The sequence below is a fragment of the Morone saxatilis genome, unplaced genomic scaffold (genome assembly GCF_004916995.1).
Source record: "Morone saxatilis isolate NCDOM2014 unplaced genomic scaffold, NCSU_SB_2.0 Contig15, whole genome shotgun sequence".
Lineage (NCBI taxonomy): Eukaryota > Metazoa > Chordata > Actinopteri > Moronidae > Morone > Morone saxatilis.
Window position 1 is genome coordinate 11,913,934 of NW_023339707.1, and position 24,257 is coordinate 11,938,190.

A 24,257-nucleotide genomic window follows, 5' to 3' on the forward strand; every position below is an offset into this window, starting at 1 on the left:
AATGCAGGACTTTTACTTATAATGGAGTCTTTTTATACTCCAGAAGAATTTAATACTTTATAATATTATATTATTATAATATTATAATACTTTTTCCACCACTGTGCTTTGATAAAACATAACTTTCAGTATCGTATTGAATAAAGAACACATCACTCTATTCATTCTGTGATTTGAGTAAGTTTCTTAAAATTCTTTGTTCACAAGTCATTTCCCTGTGTCTTTGTTTTGTGTATTATTGCTATCAGATAACCCTTCCCAGCTGACCTCAGTTTACACCCTTGGAAACACGTGGAAAGTTTCCATATCAACAGTAAACAGAAGCTCTGGACATCAAGTCCCCTGATCTACAGGTCAACACATTTCTGTATCTATTAAAAACTCACCTTGCACATATGTATATATTTAAATAGTTTATTAAAGTAGATAATAAAAGTCAAATAACTATTTCTGTTTTCATCGTTTTAAGTTAAGGAAAATAAATCAACTATACTGAGGTGAACATTAACACTGTCACACTACTTTTGCAGAGATTTATCTTCAGTACAATAGTAGAAATTGTAAAACACAAATATTTAAATTTGATTTAAGATGTGATTGATATATATGATATGACAATAGTTTCTCTAAAAGGATATTACTTTAATAATATACTCTACAAACAACATACAAACACACAAAACATGCAGCATCAGATTTACTTCATAAAGCCAACTACGTTTAACAGTAAGTTGTTGCTATAAAATATTTTTCTAATTCCGGTAAAAGTCTTCATTGTTCAGTTGTTCAATGGAATATTTGCTCCGAGATAAGAGGCAATTTATCACCATATTGCATGTTTCTTATCTCCAGCTGATACATGATATCAAGTTATGCAGAAGGGCATTTTGACGATACACAACCTTGATATGTTGTATATAAGGGCTGGACTCTGCGACTGGAACTTCACTCGTTGAGTCCAACAATAAAGTGACCGTCACCATGAAGTTGCTCGTTGTGCTGTCAGCCCTCGTGGCTTTCTCCGAATGCTTCCATAAGTAAGTCTGACCTGACTGGTTTAAAAGGAACTTGTTCCTTCATTCTTTTGACATTTTACAACTCAATAGGCTGAATTGTTGAATGACAATCTTTCCATCTAATATTCCTGAGGAAAAATTTAAAGGCCACTCTGCTTTCAGCTATTGCAAACTTGCACAAAGCTCAAGATAGAGCTTACATCGTGATTTCTCCAGCTATAAAATGCTGGTCATCTGTGCATTTTGCAAATTCTTTTTTCACCTTTTTTGTGTGTAGGATTCCCCTGATCAAGGGAAAGACTGCCAGGCAAACCCTGCAGGAGAAAGGATTATGGGAGGACTACAGGAAGATGTATCCATACAATCCAATGGCCAAGTTCATCCAGTCTGGTACTGAGTCTATGACTAACGATGCTGACGTAAGAGACAAGTTTCATTGTTGGTCTTGTGTAGCCTCTGTTTGAAGGACATATATAGCTGTATGTCTCTTAATGCACAAATAGAAGATATTTAATGTTATGGTAAAGTATGTTGCTGCAGAACCCACAAATGTTATGCTTTGAGTCAATGTTAATCTGCATCTGTTAATTTGTCTTGTGTCCCTCTAGTTGTCCTACTATGGTGTGATCTCCATTGGTACCCCTCCTCAGTCCTTCAGCGTCATCTTTGACACCGGCTCCTCCAACCTGTGGGTCCCTTCAGTCTACTGCTCCAGCCAGGCCTGCGGTGAGTATTACTGAGACTACCACTGTAACCTGGGCTGTTATTCAGTTAGTTGTACTTGGGGGTTAAAAAGCGTCAAGGATCTGGATAGTCTGTTATTTAATATAGTACTGTATATAAGTACAGTTTTGAGGTACTTCCATTTTATGCTACTTTATTCTACTTTTTACTCCACTACAATTATTTGACAAATGCTGTTACCTGTTACTTTGCAGATTCATATTTATATATACAAATCATGCAATTATCTTATGAAATATAATACACAGATTGTTAGACTAAATGACTGTGTATAAAATAAAGCAGTAACCAGCTTCATACAGAGTAATGCATCAGTAATAATAACCCAGTAGTACACCCTCGAGTGTATAACAATAGTTTTAGTTTGTAATTTCACTGGTAAAAGATCTAAATACTTGTAACAACTAATACAGTTTATTAAGTGTACAGTACAACACTATATGACAAGATGGTCCAAGTGTTTTTTGGCACATTTGAAAAAGATACCATTCCTCTGCAGAGAACCACAGGAAATTCAACCCTCAGCAGTCCTCCACCTTCAAATGGGGCAGCGAGGCTCTGTCCATCCAGTACGGCACTGGCAGCATGACTGGGCATCTGGCCATTGACACTGTTGAGGTAACCAAAACAAACAAAACAAAAACGCATAGTCTATTTAGACTTTAAACAGGCATATCTCCGTGGTCTGTTGAACTGTGACTGACAGCTGTCCTGTGTGTCCAGGTGGGAGGCATCTCTGTGGCCAACCAGGTGTTTGGAATTAGCAAGACAGAGGCTCCCTTCATGGCTAGCATGGTCGCTGATGGTATCCTGGGATTGGCCTTCCAGTCCATTGCCTCTGACAACGTTGTGCCTGTCTTCGACAACATGATCAAGCAGGGACTGGTGTCCCAGTCCTTGTTCTCCGTCTACCTGAGCAGGTACTGAGACAGGATGGAAATGTGTGAGTTGTGAACGTTTCTGTCATTTCCAGTGGCATTAAATGTATGTATGACATTTGTTGTTTTAACTCTCTTATAGCAACAGCGAGCAGGGCAGTGAGGTGGTCTTCGGTGGTATTGACAGCAGCCACTACACCGGACAAATCACCTGGATCCCTCTGACCTCTGCCACCTACTGGCAGATCCAAATGGACAGGTACAAAGAAAAGACAACCTAACCACAAAACGTAAGATGCACTAAGATTCCTAGCCTGACTGTGATCCACCTCTTGCTGTTTCTGCTCACAGTGTTACCATCAATGGACAGACTGTGGCCTGCAGTGGTGGCTGCCAGGCCATCATTGACACTGGTACCTCCCTGATCGTTGGCCCAACCAATGACATCAACAACATGAATTCCTGGGTTGGAGCCTCAACCAACCAGTACGGAGAGGTGAGTCATACCATCATACCATACCATGTGAAGGAAATTTTCCCCATTTTCTAAACCCAGAGTAAACAGACATTTAGTGCTCTGACGTCAAAACTCTCAAATAAAAATAATGAAACAGGACTTGCTGACTTGCTTTAGCTGGAAACCTGTAATACACCAATAAATACAACTTCTGCTGCTACACAGTATTCAACTCTGTGCATGATGTTCTTCTCACAGGCTATGGTGAACTGCCAGAACATCCAGAGCATGCCTGATGTCACCTTCACTCTCAACGGACACGCCTTCACCATCCCTGCATCTGCCTACGTCTCTCAGGTAAGTTACACCATTGCAAGCCACTGCAACAGAAAAATTATTAGATATTACAATGAAGATTTTGGGGTAAATCTATTATCTTGTGTCTTTCCACAGAGCTCCTACGGTTGCAACACTGGCTTTGGCGGGAGTGGCCAACAGCTCTGGATCCTGGGAGATGTCTTCATCAGGCAGTACTATGCCATCTTTGATGCCCCATCTCAGTACATTGGTCTGGCCCAGTCTGTGTAATTGAGTAAGATGAAGAATCCATAAGTGCGTGATTCCATGTAGAGGTTGATGCAAGTGGAAAGTATACATGTTATAACTGCCATTGCATTAAATTGATCAAAGCAACTAAAAGCATTCTATGTATTTTTGTGTCAGTCTGACTGTGGTGACTACAATCATATATCAGTACAGCAAAAACCTCTTTAGTCGTCTTAGTCTTGTGTTACAGTGCTGCACTGAAATGTCACAGGAATAAGGATCTTTCCAGTCTGTTCATTTATTTGCTCTTAAGAGAAACCTGACCTTTTATAGAGGATACAAAAAGGACTGCCAACAGGTTTTTTGTGTAAAGGAAGAACAGGCCAAGAATAGAATATCGAGCGGCTCTCAGAATAGTGGAGGGCCAGGCTGTAATCGAGAAGAAACTGATAAGGACAAACACTGATATAACAAAAGATAACCTGGTGACATGATCTGATAACTGTGCTGCAATCTCAACCTGTGAATGGGACTATAGTGTTGAAAGGGACTAAGGGAAGACCACATGGAAGCTTATCTTAATTTTACCAGGTTTTTCACAACAGTGTTTATTGCCAATATAATTTAAAGAATTTCTCATTTACATGAAGAACACATGATATGTACACTCAAATGAGTAGTTCAGTGATTTAATATTACACAACCATATTCAAAACAGACAAAAGAACAGTTATAACCACAGTAGCAGCAAAGATATCCTTAATTTTAGTCCAATATGGGTCAAGCTCTAAAACGGTTGGAGCCTACATTTCCCATAATGCAACAAAATGCATCTTTTTGTTAGAGCCTCCCTCCTTGGTTATTGCATTTCAAACTCTACACAGGCTGAGTGGTTCTAGCCATGACTAATAAATTGACATCTGTGTGAAAGATCAATGGAGTTCCCTTTAAACGACCAGTGTCTAAGATTTTGTGGCATCTAGTGGTGTAGTGGAAGATTACAACGCCCTGGAAACTCACAAATATGTTAAAGGCCCTATCTAAAGCCAGTCTTCGGTTTGTCCCTTCTGGGCTACTGCAGAAACATTGCGGTTCCACATGGTGGACTCCATATAAGAGGACCCGCTCCCTAAAAAAAAAAGTTCATTTAAAGATAACGAAAACTTAACGATTCCTATATACAGGTGATTACACACTATGAAATGAAAACATAACTATGAATAATATATTTAATTTCTGCCAAAAGATCCCTGCAAAGGACCTTTAGAAACACAGTGGCGTAACAAATTAAATCCGTCCCATTAAAAACAGAAACAAACCAAAATTTTCACATGAATTTACTAGTGGATTGCCAGTGTTGAGTACTCCACCATCCCATCATGCTCTGCGCTCCACGTGGAGTCAGGGACTCCCACTTGTGTTTTGTGCATCCTCAGGTTTGCATACACCTCTGTCGTCTTCTGGTGAGCTCTGAAGTCCACTGTTGTGTAGACTATGCCACTCATTTCCTGGGGGGGGGGAACAAACTTTGTCAAGAGACAGCAGGTTGTAGAGGAAGTTTAAAGCACAAACATTCAATCTGCTTTTGAAAACAAGTGACAGTGAGTCATAGAGGCTACATGTTCCCTGTTTAGCACTTACCGGGGCCTCTTGTTTCAGTGACTCACACAGAGTTTCTCCATATTTGTCTACAAAGAAAAACAATATTGCTTGGGTTTGATTTACACATAAACATACAAATAAACAATGGTGGACTCTTTGTGATCATCAGTTTAGGGAAACTGCTTACCTGACTGTTTACGTTTTGCCTTGATTCTGCAGCAAATCACACCAATAACTGAAGTGATCGAAATCAACACTGTAATGGACACAATGACAACTAGCGGCAGGCCAAAACTCCAGGGAACTCTGAAAAGAGGGAAAAAAATGCACTGCATTCAGATTAACTATTACTTTATTCGGCCGGTGAGCAACAGAAAACACCTAATCTGCAGAGTGAATACCCGGGACTATCACTGTGGTCCTGTGCCAAAACAACCCCAGTGGAGTCTGGGAGTGTCGTGGAGGTGTTGGGGACTTTGATGGTTGTTGTCAGTGAAGGCTGAGACTGGCTATGGTGACCTAAAACCTCTGCAAAATGCAAGGATATCAAAATCACTTTCAGGCAATAATTTACAATTGTCTCCCTACTTTACTTGGAAAAAACTGCAGTTTTTGCCCTAGCACTATTGTACACACAGAGATTATTGCATAATAGACATTTATAACATCAAATAAATTAAGATTTTAAGACTGCTTACCAGACACCTCGACATAGTAATCACTGTAGACTCGGTTTTGAGTTCCCAGCACAATACATCTGTAATAGCCTCCGTCCCCAAGCCGCACATTCGATATTTTAAATTCCACAAAGCCGTCACTCTCAGTTTTAGTAACTCTTCCTTTCAGTAAATCACAGGTGTATCCTGTACTGTCCAGCAGCTTGTAACATCCTCCTGGATAGAGTTTACAGCAGGACTTGTTGTAGCTATTGTAAAAGGAAGGGAACGCAAGTCTCAGGAGAATGTGTTCAAACTCCTCAATCCTCTGCTGCCCTTTTAGTTGAGGGATATCTGGAAAATAAACATTTATTATTATGTCATCACAGGCACTGGATAATAGAAAATTATTACATTTGCCCTCCCGCCACCATACCAAATAAAAGAAACAAGACAAATGAAAACTTCATCTTCAGTGTAGTGCTCAGTGAGGCTCAGCACTTTTTTGACAGTTTTCCACTCTTTTTAGAGGATCTGAGGCCCCTCCTTGCTGGAGAAAGGAGGAAGTTGTCAGTTCATCAGCTGGAGGGAACAGACCTCACGAGGCTGCCTGTGTGGCACACTTCTGATATATTTCATTTTTCTTTTTTAAGTACAAGTTACTATTTCCATAATGTAGCTGTGCATAGGGTGGGCACAGCAGCAGGAGCACACAGTATGATACAACCTTATACAATAACTCTGTTGAAACTAATGGTGATGACACTGTCAATAGGATGTTGATGAAACAAATTTTTGAGTTCATAGTTTGTGGTGTGTTTGTATTGTATTACATTACATTGCTCAAGAGTTCCTGTCAGTGCATTGCTATTGCAATAATGTGGGCACATGCTGGAATCGCCCTGAGTACATTATTATGAAATATAACACCACAAATTACAGCCTCACGAGTGGCATCAACTTATTTCTGATAGTGTGAAGTGTGCAAACGGAGTGATTATTTTGTAATGGCTCGCTTTTTTTGTGTCCGTTATAATTATAATAATATTTTAAAGCAGATATGAATACATAAGAACAAAATCTGGACATAAAATACACAAGTATAGACAAAGTGATTTATTTGGTGTCAGCTTTCAGCTTATTAAACATATTCACCAAATCAACACATATCCTCCATCACAGAAAAGAAGACAAACGCAAAAAGTATGTACATATTAATATTCAGTAAACACAATGTTGCAGCATTCTAGCAATTAACAAATCTGATTACAGATCAAAAATAAACACTCCCTTTTTCATCTCGCTCCATTCAAAAACTAAAAAGTTCATTTGGACACTGTATATTTTCTAAAACATGATATAAGCCATTCTGATTTTCTTTGATAACATTGTCTTGCAAATGGAAGCAGTTGAGGCACGTAAACACAAATCCTTTTTAATATTTACAGAACAGACCAACCTTGCTTAAATTAACTCTTAAATGCTCAGCCCCTATGATTAAGTTAGAAGCAATGGGTGCAATAGTTTGAATTTACAAAAAAACTGTTGATCTCATTAAACAGTGCGACCGCCCCCAAGCAGATGATACTGTGGAGGAGATAATACTTCAGTTCACAGCCAGCTGAATGCATAAATATGTTGAGGTCACTGTACTTGTCAGCTCATAGTGGTTTGTGTTGGTTCTGCCCTGTGCAGGTTTGCAACCTGGCAGCTTTAAAAAAAGAACGTCTATTCGTCTGTGAAGGTAATGACGTCATAGTGGATGCCTTGCTGCTGCAGCTGCTCCAGCTGTTCAGGTGTGGCTTCAGTGTAGACTGTCTGCGTCTGCGTCATGGCTGCGTCTGCTACGGCTACAGGAACAAAGATTGTTTTTTTTTTATTGTCAAGGAGCTGTAGTTACTGTTGGTGTTCATCATAGCAGTGATTTCATAGCTCATGTTATTTATCAAGTTTATAATTATTCATAATGGATAATAAGATCATGAGCGAGTCACCAATGGACCACACAGGTTGTTTGATATGTTTTAACCCCTTAGTCTAGAGAAGATGCCTGTTCACCATTTTCCAAAGCATCTACATTTCAGGAAGGAATATGAATCCATAAGATTTGAAAATCAACTTGCAGATAACTTAGCTACTGTTGGCTCCTTGACGGTGTGTTTAAGAGTACACAGATATCAATGTTTTCAAAGTCAGCTGCCAAGAAGATTCAGACTAAAACAACATGAGTGAAACGCCTTTTGTCAGATGACTTTATTTCTCTTTTGGGTTTTTTGACAGACTTTTTTTTAGACTTTATTTGATAGAGTAGCTGATTAGTGACAGGAAAGTGACGAGAGAGAGGGGATGACAAGCAGCAAAGGGCCGCAGGTTGGAATCGAACCAGGGCCGCTGCAGTAAGGACTCTGCCTTAGAACATGCGGCACCATGTGTCACAAAAAAAAAACTAAAAGATTGAATCTAAATGAAGTCTAAAATCTCCATAAGCTGATTTTTATCTGATAGATTTTAACAGTAAAGTGAGAGAAAATCAATAGCTGAAAGGTCTTCATAAACCTAGAAACGTGTGGTATGATTTGGAAAATGTTACAAACTCAGGCATGGTCTTGCATGAATTTGGTAAATATAAGCAATGTGTAACAGTGTAGTGGGTGACTGAATATAGAACATAGGAAGTGCAATCTGTTCCCTAAGAGAGCCAACCTGTGACAGCAGAGTGGGCAGCAGCCTCCAGATCTTCAGGATTCACTATCTGTTGCTCCGAGCTCACAGGCAGGTATTGGATCTGACCGTCATGACTTACAGCAATCTAAACACAGAGAGCACATGGAGCAATGAGTATTTTTAAAACAAAAGCCTCTTGCTGTAGAACATTTTAGGTTATCTACCTCACTTTTTCAAAACCAGCTGAATCTCTAACTGTACAGCGTTCTACATTAGTATTATCTGCCTCACCTGCTGCTCCTGCAGAAAGGCCCCATCACTCTCATACTGGATGATCTGTCCATCCGGCATCTGAGGAACAGAAGAGCCGTTAGTAAAGACATTAACACCTTGAAACACTGCAGTTATTGTGACTTCTTATGAGGTAAAAACACTGACCTGTATGTGGTTGCCATCAGCTACTACTACATACTCCTGAGGGATCAAGTGCTGCACTCCATCCTGTGAGATGATATACTGAACCTGAAAAGTGTCACAAACAAGTTGAGATGAAAGAATATGATAAGGGCTCTGTTATATAATATAGAAGATATTCCATTATTGTACATTAAGGTCCAGTGTGTAATATTTAGGAGGATCTATTGGCAGAAATGGAATATAATCTCCACAGGTATGTTTTCATTAGTATATAATCACCTGAAAATAGGAACAATTTTGTGTGTTGTGATAAACCGTTTTATCTACAGATACAGCGGGTCCACTATGTTTTCTAAAGTAGCTCAGATCAGACAAACCAAACATGGGCTGTAGAGAATTTTGCAGCCACTGGAGTTTTTCTTAAGCACTTCAGAGCCTGTTCAGTTAGCTGCAAGATGTCACTAAATATTTCACACTGTTCTATTAAAACACGAAGTTGTGGAATCTAAAAGACGGCTCTTACCTCAGTCACCTGGTTGTCTCCTGTCATCAGGTGCTGAACTGTCTGTCCGTCTATGGTGGTGATCTGCTGGATGTATGTGCCCTCCTCCTGATTAATGTACACGTTAATGCATTTAGCTATAAAATGCAGAGTGGCAATATACTTTATTTATGTTAAGTTACAAGTATGTCCAGTATAGTAAGAATGCTGGTACCTGATCTGATAGTGCCTGTTCTTGAGCTACAATGATGTGGTCCTGTCCCAGGGCCTGCAACCGCTCTGGAGTGATCACTGTCTGATGTGCCTGCAGGGCTGTTAGACACACACAAACACGTACATTAAGTTAGAAATGTTTTGGATTTTGTTTTACACTGAATGTTAGTACCCGAGTTCATTCATTAATTTTTATTTTTTCAGTTGTGTGTTATGTTGCGTTCCTTACACTGTAGTGTGGCCAGGGCCTCTTCATCACTGTTGACTATGATGGTTTGCTGAGATGTGGCGGTTCGGTTCTTGCGAGTGGGATGATCCTGATTGTGGAGACGCTCCATGTGAAACTTCAGATGGCCATTACGGTTGAATCTGAGACGTCAGACAAAAGAAACATTGCAGTCCAATGCACATATGTGGCAAAAGAATTCCTAAGTTTCCTCAAGATTACAATGAGTTATGCACCCACCTCTGTCCACAAAGTTTGCAAGAAAACGGTTTCTCATTGGTGTGTGTCATCATGTGTCGCCGCAGGTCTTTCTTGTTCTTGGAGGCAAAGCTACAGTTTGGACACTTATGAGGGCGTAGATAGGAATGCAGCCCCATGTGAGTCTAAAAAACAGGATATCAATGCCATTCAGAAAGGGAGGAGGTCAGAAGAGGGGTTCAGGACAGAAACACTTTTAAAATGAGAGGAACGCCTTAAAATAGATAAAAACACCAGTGCCAAATATTCATATGACTGTCATAACAGCCCCCTGTGGAAATCTAAGTTGGTGATTACTATCTGTGCCTTTTCAATAAAAACAAATATGTTTTGATAAAATTAAACAGGACTGAAGACAGTGTTGCACAATTTAAGAAAGACTCACCTTGACCTCAGGCCAGGAGGTGGAGGTGAAGTCACAATCAGGACACTTGAAAGTGTTGGGATCCAAGTGCGCCCTCTTGTGGTTCTCCATGTCGGAGCGTCCGTGAAAAGACTCCATGCATATTCGGCAGGAAAACCTCTTGGTGCTCAGGCCGGGAGAGCTCACAGCAGAGGGAGAGGCCGGAGCTTCACTGCTCAGCTGACAGAAGACAAACGACGCAGTCAAAGATGAGCGATACTCAGTGTACACAGATCTACACATGCCAAAACAACTGATCTCTCGCAGTTACCTCCACCTGTTGCAAAACACCATCAGGCAGTGCTGAAGTAATGTAGTACTTGTCGCTTTTCACGCTCTCTGACCCAGAGACCTCTGCAGCCTGTGAAGGACTGCTCTCACCATTGCTGCAAAGACAGCAGTTTTTATGACATTACAGACTGTTAGGATATCATAAAGTTCATTAAAAAGTCCTACATTGAAGTTACACCTAAATTAATCTGTTTCTCCTAATCAGAGACAATCGGACAGTGTGTTATGTTACCTGTATTCAGGGCTTTGATTCTCTTCAGCGGCCTGTTCCACCACACTGAAGTCCCCTCCGCCGTCATAGGCTTCGATGGCAATCTGGGTGAGCTCTCCTGTGTCGGAGGTGGCGGCCTCATAGGCCTCTTGTAGCACCGTCTCACCGTTCTCAGACACATGGAAGGTCACAACCTTTTGGGCCTGGCCCGGCGTTGTGGTCACCGTACTCCACGCACCCTTTTCCAAAGCTTTGCCTTCTGACTTCAACACTGCCACCTGAGAAGCATTCAAAGTCATTTTTTACACTATTTTGTTTATTTACATATAAATGTTGTGTGATTATTTAAACTAAAGTTACTTGATGAGCCGTAGCACAAACCTGTAAGGCGTTTCCAACCAATTCCCGAGCATTGCTCATATTCAGCAGCAGGTCTAGGGCATTCTGGGCAGATAGATCACTGGATTCAGCTGAGGAGCACATGGAGTAAGATGTAGCATTTGTCCTTAAGGTGACACACCAGAAATACAAAAAAAATTCTTAAATGACAAGACGACTGACCTTGTTCGTAGATGATGGTGGTGTTTCCCAATGCATCCTGGGATACTGAGGCATTTTCTATACCCTGCATGGCTTGTAGTGTCGCAGAATCCACTGCAACCTAATGAAGGAGGGTGAAAACAATCGTCACATTTATCACCTCCCAAATTCACAAGATATAACATTCTCAATTCAAATCCGCCTTATTTTATGCCTGAAATAAATAACAGAACATCTCTAACAGACTCACAATAGTGTTCTGCAAGCCCTGAGTGTCATCATGTTGTTGTTTGAGCTCCTCTATCTGCTGTAGTGTGAAGAAAGGTCTGCGTCGCCTCCTGACAGGCTCCTCGGGATGAGCCACAGACCACTCATCAAACGTCTCAGGGTGGCGACACTGCACATGTAGACGCAAGTTCTTCCTGTGCTTAGTCATGAAGTGACACATTTCGCAGGAGAAAGGCTTTTCTCCTGTATAGGAAACATATTTATATTGTTATATTATATATTATATTACAGCGTTTGTACAGTGTGGACCTAAAAACATGCTCAGATTCATGAGGTGAACATGAATGATCATATTAAATAAACATTATGAAAGCCTTTCTGTCACACTGACCTGTGTGTTTGATAGCCAGATGGGAGACCAGGAACTCCTCTTTAGAAGTGGAGTATTTACAGTAGTCACACTTGAAGGGCCGATCATTGGTGTGGGACAGTTGATGGTTGAGCAGCAGCTTCTTGTTGTCACAAGTGTAATCGCAAAATTCACACTTGAACCTGGCACATGCACATCCACAAGTTATTCATTATAATGATATCATTGTTACTAACAACAAACAAAAGGACCAATGTTGATTCATTATGGCATATTCAAATTGCTAATCAGACAGTTCTGTTACATGTTAAATACAGACTGATAAAATAGAAGGAATGAAGGTTTTTAATACTGACTTGCTGTCTCCAAGACTCTGGATGTGGGTCAGTAGGTGCATTTTGAATGTGTACCGTTTCTTGAAGGATTTGCCACACTGCAGACAGAAAGGCTTCTTAAACAAGGGTTGTGGAGTACATAAAAAAGTCCATAAAATTATATGTGCACTCACTTTTCTGTAAGGATCATAACAGTTAAGCACAACAAAATTGTTCTATAGGGCATTCAATCATGCATTCAAAGAAGGAAGGGAGATTAAAACAGCATATTAAAAGGTGTAACAATCTTGCCCTGAAATCATTCTAACTATGAATCTTTTCAAGAATATCTTATATGAAATGTCATTTGGTTAGCGCTGTCCAACCGTTCTGTACATTAGAATTTAGTACAAAAATGCACAATATACTAAAAGAATGTATAGGAAGTCACTACATAGAAGTCACTACATTGTTTGTAAGGGAGGACCAGGGGATGACATCTCTCCTACAGTTGTTACTTATCAAACACAGTTACAAATCATTTGTAACTTCTGGTTTAAAAACCCCTCAAATATTAGTGTTCCCGAATGGTGCAATCTGGTTTTTGAATCATGTCTGACCTTGTCACACATGTGTGGTTTCTCTGAGCTGTGGGTCTTCATGTGCTGGGTCAGTCTTTTTTGCATGGGGTAAACCCTGTGACACACAGGGCAGAGGAACTCAGACACCTTTGGTACCTGCGAGAATGAGCACAAAAGCCACAAAGCTGATTAGTTAAGTGGCCTAAAAGCAGGCAAGAACCAGCCAAAACAGAAACAGACTGCAGTAACAAAGACCTCTATATTATTCTTATTATTATTATACCATGAGCATGCTAATTAACCCTCACTGAAATATGGAAAATGTCTTACCAACTCAGTCTTTCTTTTCCTGCAAGATGGAAAAGACGAAAAAATGTAAATGTAACAAGCCAAACGTGTTCTGTATTAAAAATCACTTGTTGTGTTTGTACTATATGTTGTTACTCTAGGAGTTACTTACTTGTCTTTGTTGTGGACTGCTGAATGGCGAATGACATCTTTCTTGTAGACGCTTGTATAATCACACTCCTCACACTTGAACGGCTTGGTGCCCTCATGATTGAACATGTGTTCCTGCAAAAAAGCCCACAACACTTTTAGAACACTGGAAGCATGCTGAGTAGACTGAGGTCAAACTGAGGAGTGTTGGGACCTTTTTCATCCCAACTGACCTTGAGTGAGGACCAGCGCTTGCAACGATAGTTGCACTGGAGGCACTTGAAGAGCTCAGGGTCATTGCCTTCATGAGATTCCACATGGAAGCGCAGATCTTCTTGAGTGAGGAAGCGGGAGCCACAGATCCAGCAGTTGTGCGGTCTCAGGAGGGGTTTGAGGGATTTATAGTACCGACTGGAAGATAAAGAAGAGAAAAGGGAACAATTAGCTTGTTGTGAAAGTTATGTAATGCTATTTGTACGACAACTTTGTTTAATAATTAGATTCTTACTTTCGATTTATGTATTTCTTATATTTCTTCCGAAGAAAGCGCTTTGAGGGTCGGCCTCGTTTTCTCTGGAAGAACTCCTCCTCTGGCTGTGTGTTGGACGAGGGGTCTTTGTTCTCAGAGTCTGATTGGCTTATTGCTGCATCAGCTGTTTCTCCATCGGTCACCGTAGCAGGACCATTGTTTAACCCGGAAGAGCTTGCCTCTTCAGGTGCACTGGCATCCCCACTAATCCTGGGCTTCTTAGCAATGCTCTCTGCTTCTGTAGCAAACATGTGAAAAAGACTGTGAAAACACTGCAACCTAAAGTGTTTTGGTGTATACTCTCTTGTGTTTTCTGTCAAAACTGAAAACCAACCTTTGCCACTGTAGCCTTCATCTAAAAGGCTATACTTCCTCGGGCGTCCAACCTTACGTCGAGGACGCCCATGAGAGGAGGAAGAGATAGGAGGAGTGGGCTTCTTCAGAATGGTAGGTGGTCTTCCATTGCAATCTTCATCTGCTGGGTTGTAGTCACTATCCTCTGGGGATAAATAAAAGAGCAGGGGGTGAATGATAAGTGAATGTTATCCTTTGACTGATTCACTAACTAATGAAAATCTTCCTGACTGACCTTCAGGATCATCAATAGCACCAGCATCCACAATATCATCCTCCTCTTCTTCTGCTGCTGCTTGTTGGGGTTCAGCAGCTTTCACCTTTGCTGCCTTCCTCTCTTCAGCTTCCTCCTTCTCCGCCTGCCGACGGGCCAATGTCTCGCTTTTAGGAGGCCGTCCACGTTTACGCTTCTTTGGCATGTCCCCTGAAAACCATACAATATACCACAACAACAACAAAAATCAAATCCAAGAATAATAACAATAAAAAAGGTCTTTGTGATACATAATGAACTGTACTATTGTACTTTACCTACAGGTTTGAAGTGTTTGTCTCTCATGTGGTTAATAAGTGTGTCTTTAGAGGCACTCTTGTATGGACACATCTTACACTTGAACTGCTGTACGATCACTACTTCCATCATCTCCTCCAACTCAGCCAGGTTTGGTGGTCTGTCTCCAGAGCCTTCTGCCACTGTTGATGTCTCCATCTCCCTGACCAGCCCAGCTTCATCCTGAGGCCCCTGGGAGCCCTGGGGCTCCTCTTGGCTAGGTGAGCACTGTTGGGTGAGCTCAGGCTCCGGATTGGAGGTGTACGTCCCACTACTGCTGATGTAGGGCCCAGACTGGCTCTCGCTGCACTCCAAAGCCTCAGGAAGCCCGCCTGAACCTGCCGTGTCTGCCAGAGGGTGGTCCGATGAGGAACTGTCATCGGCATAGAGAGAGGCCTCTGGGCCATTGCTGCTTTCCATGTAACAGGAGTGCTGGGGCTGCTGTTGGGAGTGCTGCGGTTGGTCTGGATCCTGGTTTTGCTCGTCATCTTCATCATCGTCCCTTGCTTGGTACCGAGAACAACCTGGTTGCTCAGAGTCTGCAGCTGCAACGCACTCCCCTCCATACTCAGCCCCATACTGCCGACTCGTCTGGGTCCGGTGGTCTGCACTACTGTCAATATAACTGCGTGAATGATGCGGCCGCTCTCCATCATCCACCGCACACTCCAGATAACCAGCGCTGCACTCCACCACATAGTGACCTCGGCTGGTGGGGTTCGAGTCAGCCCCACTACATTCCACGTATCCAGGAAGGTCCTGGTCACTGTTATCCCCGCTGTAGTCAGGAAAACCTGACTGGGAGCGAGTCTGGTCGGGTTCCTCGCCTGAACACTCCACATAGGAAGATGAAGACTCGCCTGTCTGGTCTGGACCATCTGCACTGCAGTCCATGTACTGGGAGGGATGGGAGTGCTGGGGCTGGTCAGGTTGACTGCTGCTGTCCCCTGGGTAACCCGAGTGACCGGGCTGATCGTCAGGCTGGTCAGGATCAAGGTTACCCTGCAGGTCTCCCTGGTCCAGACAGGTGGATGTTGGGCCTTCTGCAAGAGCTTCTATGGCTATACGATCAGAGAGGGCCGAAGATGACATCTGGGCTACCATAGGAGCACCTATAGTGGGCAAATAGATATGGAAGGATTGTACAATCTATTTAAAAGGATTGTTATCAACTTAAGTAGATTTCAAATTACTAAGATGATGTTGGTTCATAACAAGTTGAAATGGAAAGATTTTATCATTGCTCTATAAATACATCCCACCAGAATATTCAGTATATCGTTTTTATTGAATATAAACATGGTGATAATGTTCAAATCGACTTTAAAAATGTTTTGAAATGGGTTGCACAATTAGTGAGTTAGCAGTAACAATAGCACACTCACCATCATCTGGTCCTTGTAATATCAGATACTGGGTTGTTTCTGCACCTCCATCTTCTGCACTGGTCACAGCAATGCAACCTAGTAGAAGAACCATAGATAAGATCAGATATCTGCTACTTTATGGTAAAATAATCAAACTGACACAACTTTAAAGCAGCCTGTGTATGATATAACAGATGATAGAGTATCAGTGGAAATACCATTCATGATGTCAGGGCCGATGGTGGACTCTATGATCTTGTCAATGGCAGACCCCAGATCTGACGAGGTAGAAGCAGTTGAGTCAGAAACCATCATGGCTCCTTCAGACACAGCACTGGAGTGGACCAGTACTTGGGCTGACTCAGATACCAGCACTGACTGAGTCACTGTGGAGACGCTGGACACGCTGGTGGACTGGGCCACTGAGGAGGAGTCTGGGAGGTGGACTGATGAAACTCTGACGTCTGTGCTGGAGCTGGTTTCTGGGATAAAGACCTTAACAGGGAGGGGCAAGAGCATGATTTCAAGAAACTCTTGTCATGACAAAATTCTGACTGCTGGTTTTGGTTGACTTTAATATATGATTGTTAACTCCCACACGTGTACACAAAATCATCTTTTTTACTTACCACAACTCCCTCTGAGCTCTGTCCCACATGGCAGTCAGACTCCGGGGCCTGTGCATGCGAGGCAGCAGCATCACTGCTGTCTGCAGACATGGCCTCCGATGACTCCATACCCATACCACTTTCAGACGGCTCCTCCATCCCTGAGGGACCTGCGTCACTGCTGCTCTCCACCTCATTCTCCTCCGAATCCATAACTATCCACAAAAAATTAAACATGAACTTAATTTAAAATTTGAAGTTTGTGTGATCTCTAAAGCATGCTTTAAGTTCAGCTAGTTCACTGGTTACTTGCAATAGGGCAGCTCTGTTTGTCATTAGTGTTAAGAGTGTTCAACATTAAAGTATGGAATGTCTTTTAAAAGCGCATTGAAGACCTGCAGACATCCTGGATGGAGAAACATTTATAAACTTTCTCAACTGTAAGGAAGTATAATGTTGGAAAAGGTAACTTAAAGTAATCAAGAGAAGATTTTCTAGTGAACATGATATTCTTTCTTAAGTTTATTGTACATTGACTATATGTCATTAAGTCTAACAGATGGGTAACAAACTTCAGTTTTTGCATTCAATGTGTCCATTTATATGGATATATTTTTTTATGTTGTACCTATGGTGGGTTTGTAATAATGTAAATTCCTTTATATTTCCTGTTTGAAATAGCTAAGTGAGCAATATTACTATCCAGAGGTGGAAAGCAACATTTACTCAGGTAGTTGTGATTTACTGACACTTTTTTTTGGTGAAACTTTATGCTTTTACTCATCTGCATTTGATGTCTGCAAGCCACCATAATTTTTTATTATATATTTATCCATTCAACAGTTTATATTATTTTTGTTTTGTGTGTAGCACAAAGGGACTCCAGCTTGCATTTTGTTGAACAATGATAAATAAATGAATCCTTAAATTGTGATACAATCAGATCTTTTGCTCCAGAGTATTTTATACATGGTGCTTCTCCTATAATAACTACAGTAAAGGATGTTAACCTTACTGATGTTCATCCATCACTTAAACAGTGTTAAGTGTACAGAACAATGTTTATTTCAGAAAACAACTACTACTTTTCTCTGCAGAAGTAACAAAGTAAGTAGCATTGAACCAACAGGCCTTTCATGACTGCCAAAATAAACACAAACTTTATTATTATAGTACCTTTCAAAAAAAGTGTTTTTGCAGGGTAAAAACACAAATAACACAACACTATGAACCATAGCAGCATCAATAACAATATATATGATAAAACAATACACACTGTAAAACAGCAATAAATAAGATTAAAACAATAAGACCATGGTGTGTAAAAGGTTAGTAAAAAAGGTCACAGGAAGGCAAATAAGTGATACAATTTGCCATCCTGATCTGAAAGTCTGTGCCACAGTTTGGGGGCTCTGATGGTAAACTCTGTGTCACCTTTGTTTTTAATCTCGTTTCAGGATCCACCAGGAGAGCTAGCTATAGTGTTTATCACTCAAGGGCGTCAACGTTGGGTGTGAATTAAAGGTCTCCAACTGTACTGGAGATGACAGGTTACGCTTCGACTGCCCAAGTATGACCATGCTTGTTAAAGTACACCAGCCAAGTTATTTACAAACTCGATGCCAACGATAAATAAGCCCTGGGAGTACAACAAGAACCAGCGCTAGCTACCGTTAGCTTCTAGCTGGCTAACTAGCATGTGTTGTCGCCGTTAACTCAACATCGTGTTTAATGAGGCTGCCAACATTTACAAATGTCTCCTGCTAATAACACTGGCTTTAAAAGACAGCCGGGGTAAACTCTATCACGTGAAAAAACATGTCATTGTTGACCAAACCAAGTCAACACGTCGAGTGTAACAGCGTTCAACACAACGTGCTCAACAACGGGCCTAGCTGCCCTTCACCCTGCCTGCTCCGCGTCGCCATTTTACACCAGGCAGCCCCGTTTTACACTCAGGCATTCTCAAAGCTCTACTGGGGACCTCGAGGGCCTCAGCTGCGGCAGACCGCCCAAATGTTCTCCCTGAAGAAAATGAAAACATTTTCCCCCTCCGCCACCACAATCTCCACGCTTTATTCTTACCGTGTATTTTCGTGTTGAACGGTGTCCGTCGGTGTAGATGCTCTAAGTAGAGGAGGAATTAGTAACCGATAATTGTTGCTTCATTCTAGTCGGGCGCCATGAGACTCTCCTCGCTTCCTGTCCGAGCAACCGGATCTTATTTATTATTTTTGTAGAAAACAAGACTCGTTGTTACAACAAACATCGCTACATTTACCTTTTTGTTTTACTGTTTGTGTTTAATGGTATATTGGTCGTTGTATGTTGCTTCATATTCGGTAAATGTGATGTTTATAATCACTTAGTGGACTATTGTTTTTAGAGGAAGGCGTATTACGCAATTTGATGCGGAGTAATATGTATCCTCTTAGCGTCGTTGTTTCAAGCGTTGACGGTGTTGTTTCAAGAGACTGCTGGTAATTGATACAGTAAAGTAATGACATTACACTTCTGCAGCCCATGATGTGGTTATGCATGTATGCTCGTACTGTTGTGGTAATGTAGATTAAAATAATATATTGTGTGGGTATGATAGTGCTGTCAGGTCATCAATGTACCCATCAGTTTATCATTATCAGGTGTATTGGTGAATGATAGAGACAGAGGGCAGTGGTTATATAGTTCTCATGAATTTTTCTTTATTGCATTGAAAGCTAAAACTTTAATACAAAACATATCAGTCTCATAAATAATTTCAGTGAAGGAGACATGCATTGTCTTCCAGTGCAAGTAATTGGCTTTGAAGCCATTTTCAGAAATACACACAGAATTATACAAAACAAACAAGCTTTAGGACACAAAAAATAATATTAGATATTGATATAAATACCAAAATAATCAAATACTGTTAAAGGGTCTGAACCTGTCAGACATAAAGAAATTATTTAGCAAATCTGGAATCTGATCCAGGTAGCTTTTGACAATATTTTAGTTATTATGAGTCTTAAATTATCAACCAATCTTCAATCACTTCACAGATTATAGGCTGAGGGCAGGGCGGTGCCAAAGATTGCAATTTGCTTTGCTTTCCTTTCCTTTGGGCCTTTGGACTTATTTTTTGGCCAATGCTGTATGTTATAGAATTAGCCAACATCAATAATGGCCAATTGTTCACATCCCAGAAAGCATATGTCATACAACAGCTGCTATACACAAATACTGCATCTCATTCTGCCTGACACCTGCACAGAGGAGAGAAATAGGTGCTACCACATTGCAGATGATTTCCAGCTCATCCCTGTGTGTTAATTTCCTCAGTAGCGAAGGTTTGAAGAATCAGAGCACTTGAGGAGGTCATATTTCACATAGCCAACACGATCCACCTGCCTGCGGGAGTTCATACGCCAGTAGAAACGGTCCCGGCAGAAGTAGAAGTGACCTAAAGCAGAAATCAAAATCAAAATGAGGATTCTTCCATACAGCAAGCTTATATTATTGGGCAATTTTCTTCATTGAGCTTAGTAGATATGTATGAAATTGACAGGTTTATTTACCTTTGTACTGGAAAACATCATGAGCATCATTGGGGACGCCACCAAAGACGGCATCTGTGTATCTGGGGTACCCTCTGTCGATTTTCTGGGCCTTCACATCAAGCCTGTGTTGTCAAAATCATACCAGAGAAAGTCATTAAAACAGCAAAATCAACCAGTTGACCTTAAATCACAGACTTTTATTATGTAGTTAAAAATAACCACAGTGGGGGTGGTGTTTAACTGGCTTCCTCCCAATCGGATTTACAGATATAAATATACTGAAGGCACAATTTTAACTCACCTCCAGAAGTTCTCCCCACTGAAGAGCAGCACTTTGCCTTTCCCCCTCGGCAGCGCTCCCTCCACCTTCTGAATGCTGTTAGGGAGGCCGAGCTTCTCTATGCTGCGGGGACCCAGAACACTCTGCCCAGTGTACACCCAGAATCGGGTCCCTATAGAAAGAAAAAATTATCATTATGAAAATTGTCTGCACTTTTAGTTTAATTGTAGGTAGTCCCTCAAACACTGTATACGCTTTATTACCTGAGAAGAAGTACAGTTTCTTGGTCAAAAGTTCCTCAAAGGCAGAGTCAATGACTGCTGGCAGAGCTGGCCACCTCCCAGAAACGGCAAATGGTCCCTCGGGCCCTTCATCACTCGTGCTGGGCATCTTCCAGTATTGTCTGTTGATCAACACATAAAATTAACACATTAACATTGCCAGTTTGTGTTTATGTTGCAGCTTTTACTTAGAATAGACTGATTCACCCACCCGTCCTTGAAGAAATGTAATTCTCCCTCAATCACGGTGATGGTGTCAAATTTGGTAAACTTGCAGGGATCTTGGCTCGGATCCACAGGTCGTGTGGTGGTAGTGATAGAGGGTTCAGTGGTTTCCTCTGTAACGTCAGTCTCATAAGGGTAGGAGTCAGTGGTGGGGGATTCGGGCTGAGGTGGGGTGGGATCAGGGCCTGTTTTGCTTCCTGAACAGAAAAAAATAGTGTTGGTTGAGAGAAACTGTTGGGAAGTTGGAATTTTAAACATTTTAATGTGATAAATGATAAAGCAGTTTGTTGTGATCTTACCATAGAGATACTGGATGCCTTCAATGTCATCTTCATGCAGGGAGAAGTTTTCCACATAGCTGTACATGGGGTACATGAGAGCATCTCTTATGTTGGAGTGATCCAGGCCAAGGGCGTGTCCAAACTCATGGGCTGCCACCAGGAACAGACTGTAACCTGGAACACATACAGTAAGGAATATTAATAAATGTCAAGGTTGGATACATATATACAGCACTTTAACTACTTTCTCTATCTTATCTTTATGCTACTCACCCTGGTCAGGACAAAAGCCCCATTTCTTGTCATCATCGTAGCTGTCAGTGGTGGCGCACCACAACTTGCCATCTCCACGTCCCTCACTAGTGCAGGAGTCATACTTTTTACCCAGGAACACGAAGGGGAAGTGGCAGGGCTCGCCCTCAGAGTTTCCACCAATTACAGCGGTGTCTGGCCAAACAAAGTCATAACAACAACAGTAAGAAAACAACCCATTGTGGCAGCACTCCACAGCATTTGTGCATTGTGCTTCCTGTCACTTACCACGAGTGGGACAGAATCCATATTTTACGTCCCTGTCAAAGTTGTCTGTGGTGGCACACCAGCGGTAGCCATCGCTGCGGCCCTCTGTGGTACAGCTATCATATTCCTTCCCCAGGAAGACAAAGGGAAAGACGCACTCAGCTCCGTTCGCGTTTCCTCCAAATGTGTACAGAACTGTCAGGATGAGAATTAGGGGGGAGGATGAGTGGGTGAAACAAGTCAGCATGTCAAAAAAAGGCAAATGTCCTCATCTGGCTGACCTCTGACCTATGATATCCCTTGTAGAATAAATTGTCAAGCTTACGTTCACTTGGACAGAAGCCGTATTTCTTGTCTCTGCCGTAGTCAGCTGTGGTGGCGCACCATGGCAGGTTGTCCGATCGACCATCAGTGGTACAGGTTGTGTAAGATTTTTCCTCAAAAGTGAAGGGGAAGTGGCACATGGCACCTTCTGAATTCCCATAGCGAGTCTTCACAGCTTAGGTGACAGAAGGTTCATATATTTAATGCAATATACAAAGTCAACACCAGGGGGAGCCAGCCTCACATTAATTGGTGATGGTAGAGTAATATGTTTTGGTATGTATAATTACCTGGTCCTGTTCCCAGAGTCCAGTACTCATCATCATCAAAGTGGGCGTCTCCCTGCACACCATCACCAGGGGGATAAGCATGGGCCAGAAGACCATCCTTACCATCGAATGGATATGGGTCTCCGTGGTCTGAACAGAAAGTGTAATTTCTCATTAGCCTTTGATTTTAGACTTGTGTTTTGTACCAAATTACAGTTCAAATATCAGTATGAACTATAAATGACCACAATACAAACACATACCGGCTTTTCCAAATGATATCATGATGTCAGCTGTCCCGTCAAAGAGGCGGGTAAAAGTCAGAGGGGTCACATCACTCCACACCTTGAAGGCTCTGGCGAAGGCATCATCGATCAGAGAGCTCTCCATGTCTGGAGAATAGTTAAGGATCCTGTGGAGAAGAGCAGAATGTCATTATTATAACTGACGATGTAACTGAAGATAGTTGGCGATATATCTCCTTCACAAACTTTTCATTATAAAGCACCAGCATTGTAATGTCATCAACTCTAGTAATAGATTTGTTCTCTCTACTCACCTGTAAGTGACATCTTGATGGTCCCATTTGAGGTCTCCTTCAAATGTTTGGTAGTTGGCCACATCAGGAACTCCACAGCGGGGCCGTTTCATGGCCTCTATGGTGGACCAATCCAAGTCTCCAGTCTCCTCCAGCCCCATCTGCCTCTGCATCATTTTCAAAGCCTTTTCTTGCGACGTCATAGACTGGAAGCCACTGCGCTTCTGCGTCTCCATGTAGCCAAACTTTTTCAGATAGTTCTAGCAGGATAATATAAGAAACCACATTAATGACTGTGTCCTTATAAAGTAAACTTTAGTTTGCAAAACAAAAAAACATGTTTTTGTGTCTCTCGTATTTAGAAGACAACTCTTTTCATTAACATTATGATTGGGATCTCTGTTCAGGTAATTACTTCCCTGCACAGCTTGATTGCACACAGTTTTGGGAATTTCACTCCATCAAGACTAAATGAACCATCTGCTACTCACTTCTGCCAGCTCCGTATCAGTCATGTTTTTGATGATGTCTCCTGGGAAAGTGACAAAGACGGACTTGAGGGGAAGGCTCCATCCATCCTGAATGCTTATCCCCAGAATTAAACACACAGCTAAAGCACAGTATCTCATGATGAGATCTTCTGTAGATTTCTACAAAATATTCACTAAGACTTGCAGAGCACAAGCTCTCAGTTAGAGAGAAGAGAATTAAACAAGCTTCTCCGCTGAAGATCAACAGTGTTTCTCCTTCAGTGTTGGCTTCCCTCTTTGTTTTGACTGGTGGCTCTTGTTGTTGTCTCTGCTGTGTGCCCTTGGTTGGGGTTGTGGACCTTGTTTTTATGCAAAGTAACGTCTTAGTCACTTCACCTCGCTCCCGCCTACTGCTAACCTCAACCCTCCCACTTACATCTTGACAGACTGTATTGGTTAAATGAACATGGGGAAATTCCAAAATATCCACATTTAGCTTTACCTAACAGCTAATGAGTGGTGAGCTAATTGTTCTTTTTTGGAGATATGTCAACCTGGATGGGCGTGG

At 41.6% G+C, this 24,257-nt stretch overlaps 4 protein-coding genes across 7 annotated transcripts; 1 reads left to right on the forward strand and 3 right to left on the reverse strand.

Moving 5' to 3' along the window:
- Nucleotides 1–981: 981 nt before the first annotated feature.
- Nucleotides 982–3,683, forward strand: LOC118324459 (pepsin A-like). Its single transcript, XM_035656811.1, has 9 exons — nucleotides 982–1,037; nucleotides 1,294–1,435; nucleotides 1,625–1,742; nucleotides 2,260–2,378; nucleotides 2,484–2,680; nucleotides 2,781–2,897; nucleotides 2,990–3,134; nucleotides 3,354–3,452; nucleotides 3,549–3,683. Exons 1-9 carry the CDS (start codon nucleotides 982–984, stop codon nucleotides 3,681–3,683), a joined length of 1,128 nt encoding a protein of 375 aa, XP_035512704.1.
- Nucleotides 3,684–4,251: 568 nt separating this feature from the next.
- On the reverse strand, nucleotides 4,252–6,538 carry LOC118323813. Its single transcript, XM_035655842.1, has 6 exons — nucleotides 6,502–6,538; nucleotides 5,942–6,253; nucleotides 5,645–5,771; nucleotides 5,431–5,549; nucleotides 5,283–5,329; nucleotides 4,252–5,149 (listed from the first exon to the last, which is right to left on the reverse strand). The coding sequence occupies exons 1-6, from the start codon at nucleotides 6,536–6,538 to the stop codon at nucleotides 4,982–4,984; spliced, it is 810 nt and encodes a 269-aa protein (XP_035511735.1). The 3' UTR covers nucleotides 4,252–4,981.
- Nucleotides 6,539–7,000: 462 nt separating this feature from the next.
- LOC118324351 (zinc finger protein 335-like) lies at nucleotides 7,001–19,283 on the reverse strand. 4 transcript variants are annotated; one of them, XM_035656648.1, is made up of 28 exons: nucleotides 19,049–19,283; nucleotides 16,985–17,178; nucleotides 16,574–16,850; nucleotides 16,374–16,451; nucleotides 14,970–16,100; nucleotides 14,674–14,862; nucleotides 14,419–14,583; nucleotides 14,064–14,322; nucleotides 13,789–13,966; nucleotides 13,578–13,690; nucleotides 13,448–13,466; nucleotides 13,157–13,273; nucleotides 12,579–12,655; nucleotides 12,244–12,404; nucleotides 11,875–12,095; nucleotides 11,646–11,745; nucleotides 11,466–11,554; nucleotides 11,106–11,362; nucleotides 10,854–10,968; nucleotides 10,565–10,762; nucleotides 10,162–10,304; nucleotides 9,925–10,064; nucleotides 9,697–9,794; nucleotides 9,504–9,590; nucleotides 9,002–9,085; nucleotides 8,855–8,914; nucleotides 8,603–8,708; nucleotides 7,628–7,749 (listed from the first exon to the last, which is right to left on the reverse strand). In XM_035656648.1, exons 2-28 carry the CDS (start codon nucleotides 17,174–17,176, stop codon nucleotides 7,628–7,630), a joined length of 4,776 nt encoding a protein of 1,591 aa, XP_035512541.1. In that variant the 5' UTR covers nucleotides 17,177–17,178; nucleotides 19,049–19,283. The 4 variants fall into 4 exon arrangements, with proteins under 4 accessions (XP_035512543.1, XP_035512540.1, XP_035512541.1 ...); XM_035656649.1 differs by lacking the exon at nucleotides 19,049–19,283 and adding an exon at nucleotides 18,398–18,905; XM_035656650.1 differs by lacking the exon at nucleotides 19,049–19,283 and having other exon boundaries at nucleotides 7,001–7,749; nucleotides 9,504–9,587; nucleotides 16,985–17,176.
- A 362-nt stretch (nucleotides 19,284–19,645) lies between these two features.
- On the reverse strand, nucleotides 19,646–24,040 carry mmp9 (matrix metallopeptidase 9). The gene is made up of 13 exons (XM_035657473.1): nucleotides 23,711–24,040; nucleotides 23,241–23,479; nucleotides 22,945–23,093; nucleotides 22,703–22,831; nucleotides 22,414–22,587; nucleotides 22,110–22,283; nucleotides 21,843–22,016; nucleotides 21,588–21,743; nucleotides 21,275–21,485; nucleotides 21,046–21,185; nucleotides 20,804–20,954; nucleotides 20,521–20,624; nucleotides 19,646–20,405 (listed from the first exon to the last, which is right to left on the reverse strand). Exons 1-13 carry the CDS (start codon nucleotides 23,846–23,848, stop codon nucleotides 20,281–20,283), a joined length of 2,064 nt encoding a protein of 687 aa, XP_035513366.1. The 5' UTR covers nucleotides 23,849–24,040; the 3' UTR covers nucleotides 19,646–20,280.
- Nucleotides 24,041–24,257: the final 217 nt, after the last annotated feature.

Excerpts from the sequence above, each read along its gene's own strand:
- LOC118324351 (XM_035656647.1), bottom strand. The coding sequence starts at position 17,176 with ATGGATTCGGAGGAGAATGAGGTGGAGAGCAGCAGTGACGCAGGTCCC. Across the intron at positions 14,584-14,673 it reads TGCTATTGATGATCCTGAAG|AGGATAGTGACTACAACCCA; the intron begins GTCAGTCAGGAA and ends ATTTATCCCCAG. Across the intron at positions 10,969-11,105 it reads AATCAAAGCCCTGAATACAG|CAATGGTGAGAGCAGTCCTT; the intron begins GTAACATAACAC and ends CTGTCTTTGCAG.
- LOC118323813 (XM_035655842.1), bottom strand. The coding sequence starts at position 6,538 with ATGAAATATATCAGAAGTGTGCCACACAGGCAGCCTC. Across the intron at positions 5,772-5,941 it reads TTACTATGTCGAGGTGTCTG|AGGTTTTAGGTCACCATAGC; the intron begins GTAAGCAGTCTT and ends TGCATTTTGCAG. Across the intron at positions 5,550-5,644 it reads GACCACAGTGATAGTCCCGG|AGTTCCCTGGAGTTTTGGCC; the intron begins GTATTCACTCTG and ends CCCTCTTTTCAG.
- mmp9 (XM_035657473.1), bottom strand. The coding sequence starts at position 23,848 with ATGAGATACTGTGCTTTAGCTGTGTGTTTAATTCTGGGGATAAGCATT. Across the intron at positions 23,480-23,710 it reads CTGATACGGAGCTGGCAGAA|AACTATCTGAAAAAGTTTGG; the intron begins GTGAGTAGCAGA and ends TTATCCTGCTAG. Across the intron at positions 21,186-21,274 it reads TTACATTTCTTCAAGGACGG|ACAATACTGGAAGATGCCCA; the intron begins GTGGGTGAATCA and ends GTTGATCAACAG.
- LOC118324459 (XM_035656811.1), top strand. The coding sequence starts at position 982 with ATGAAGTTGCTCGTTGTGCTGTCAGCCCTCGTGGCTTTCTCCGAATGC. Across the intron at positions 1,038-1,293 it reads TTCTCCGAATGCTTCCATAA|GATTCCCCTGATCAAGGGAA; the intron begins GTAAGTCTGACC and ends TTTTGTGTGTAG. Across the intron at positions 1,743-2,259 it reads CTGCTCCAGCCAGGCCTGCG|AGAACCACAGGAAATTCAAC; the intron begins GTGAGTATTACT and ends ATTCCTCTGCAG.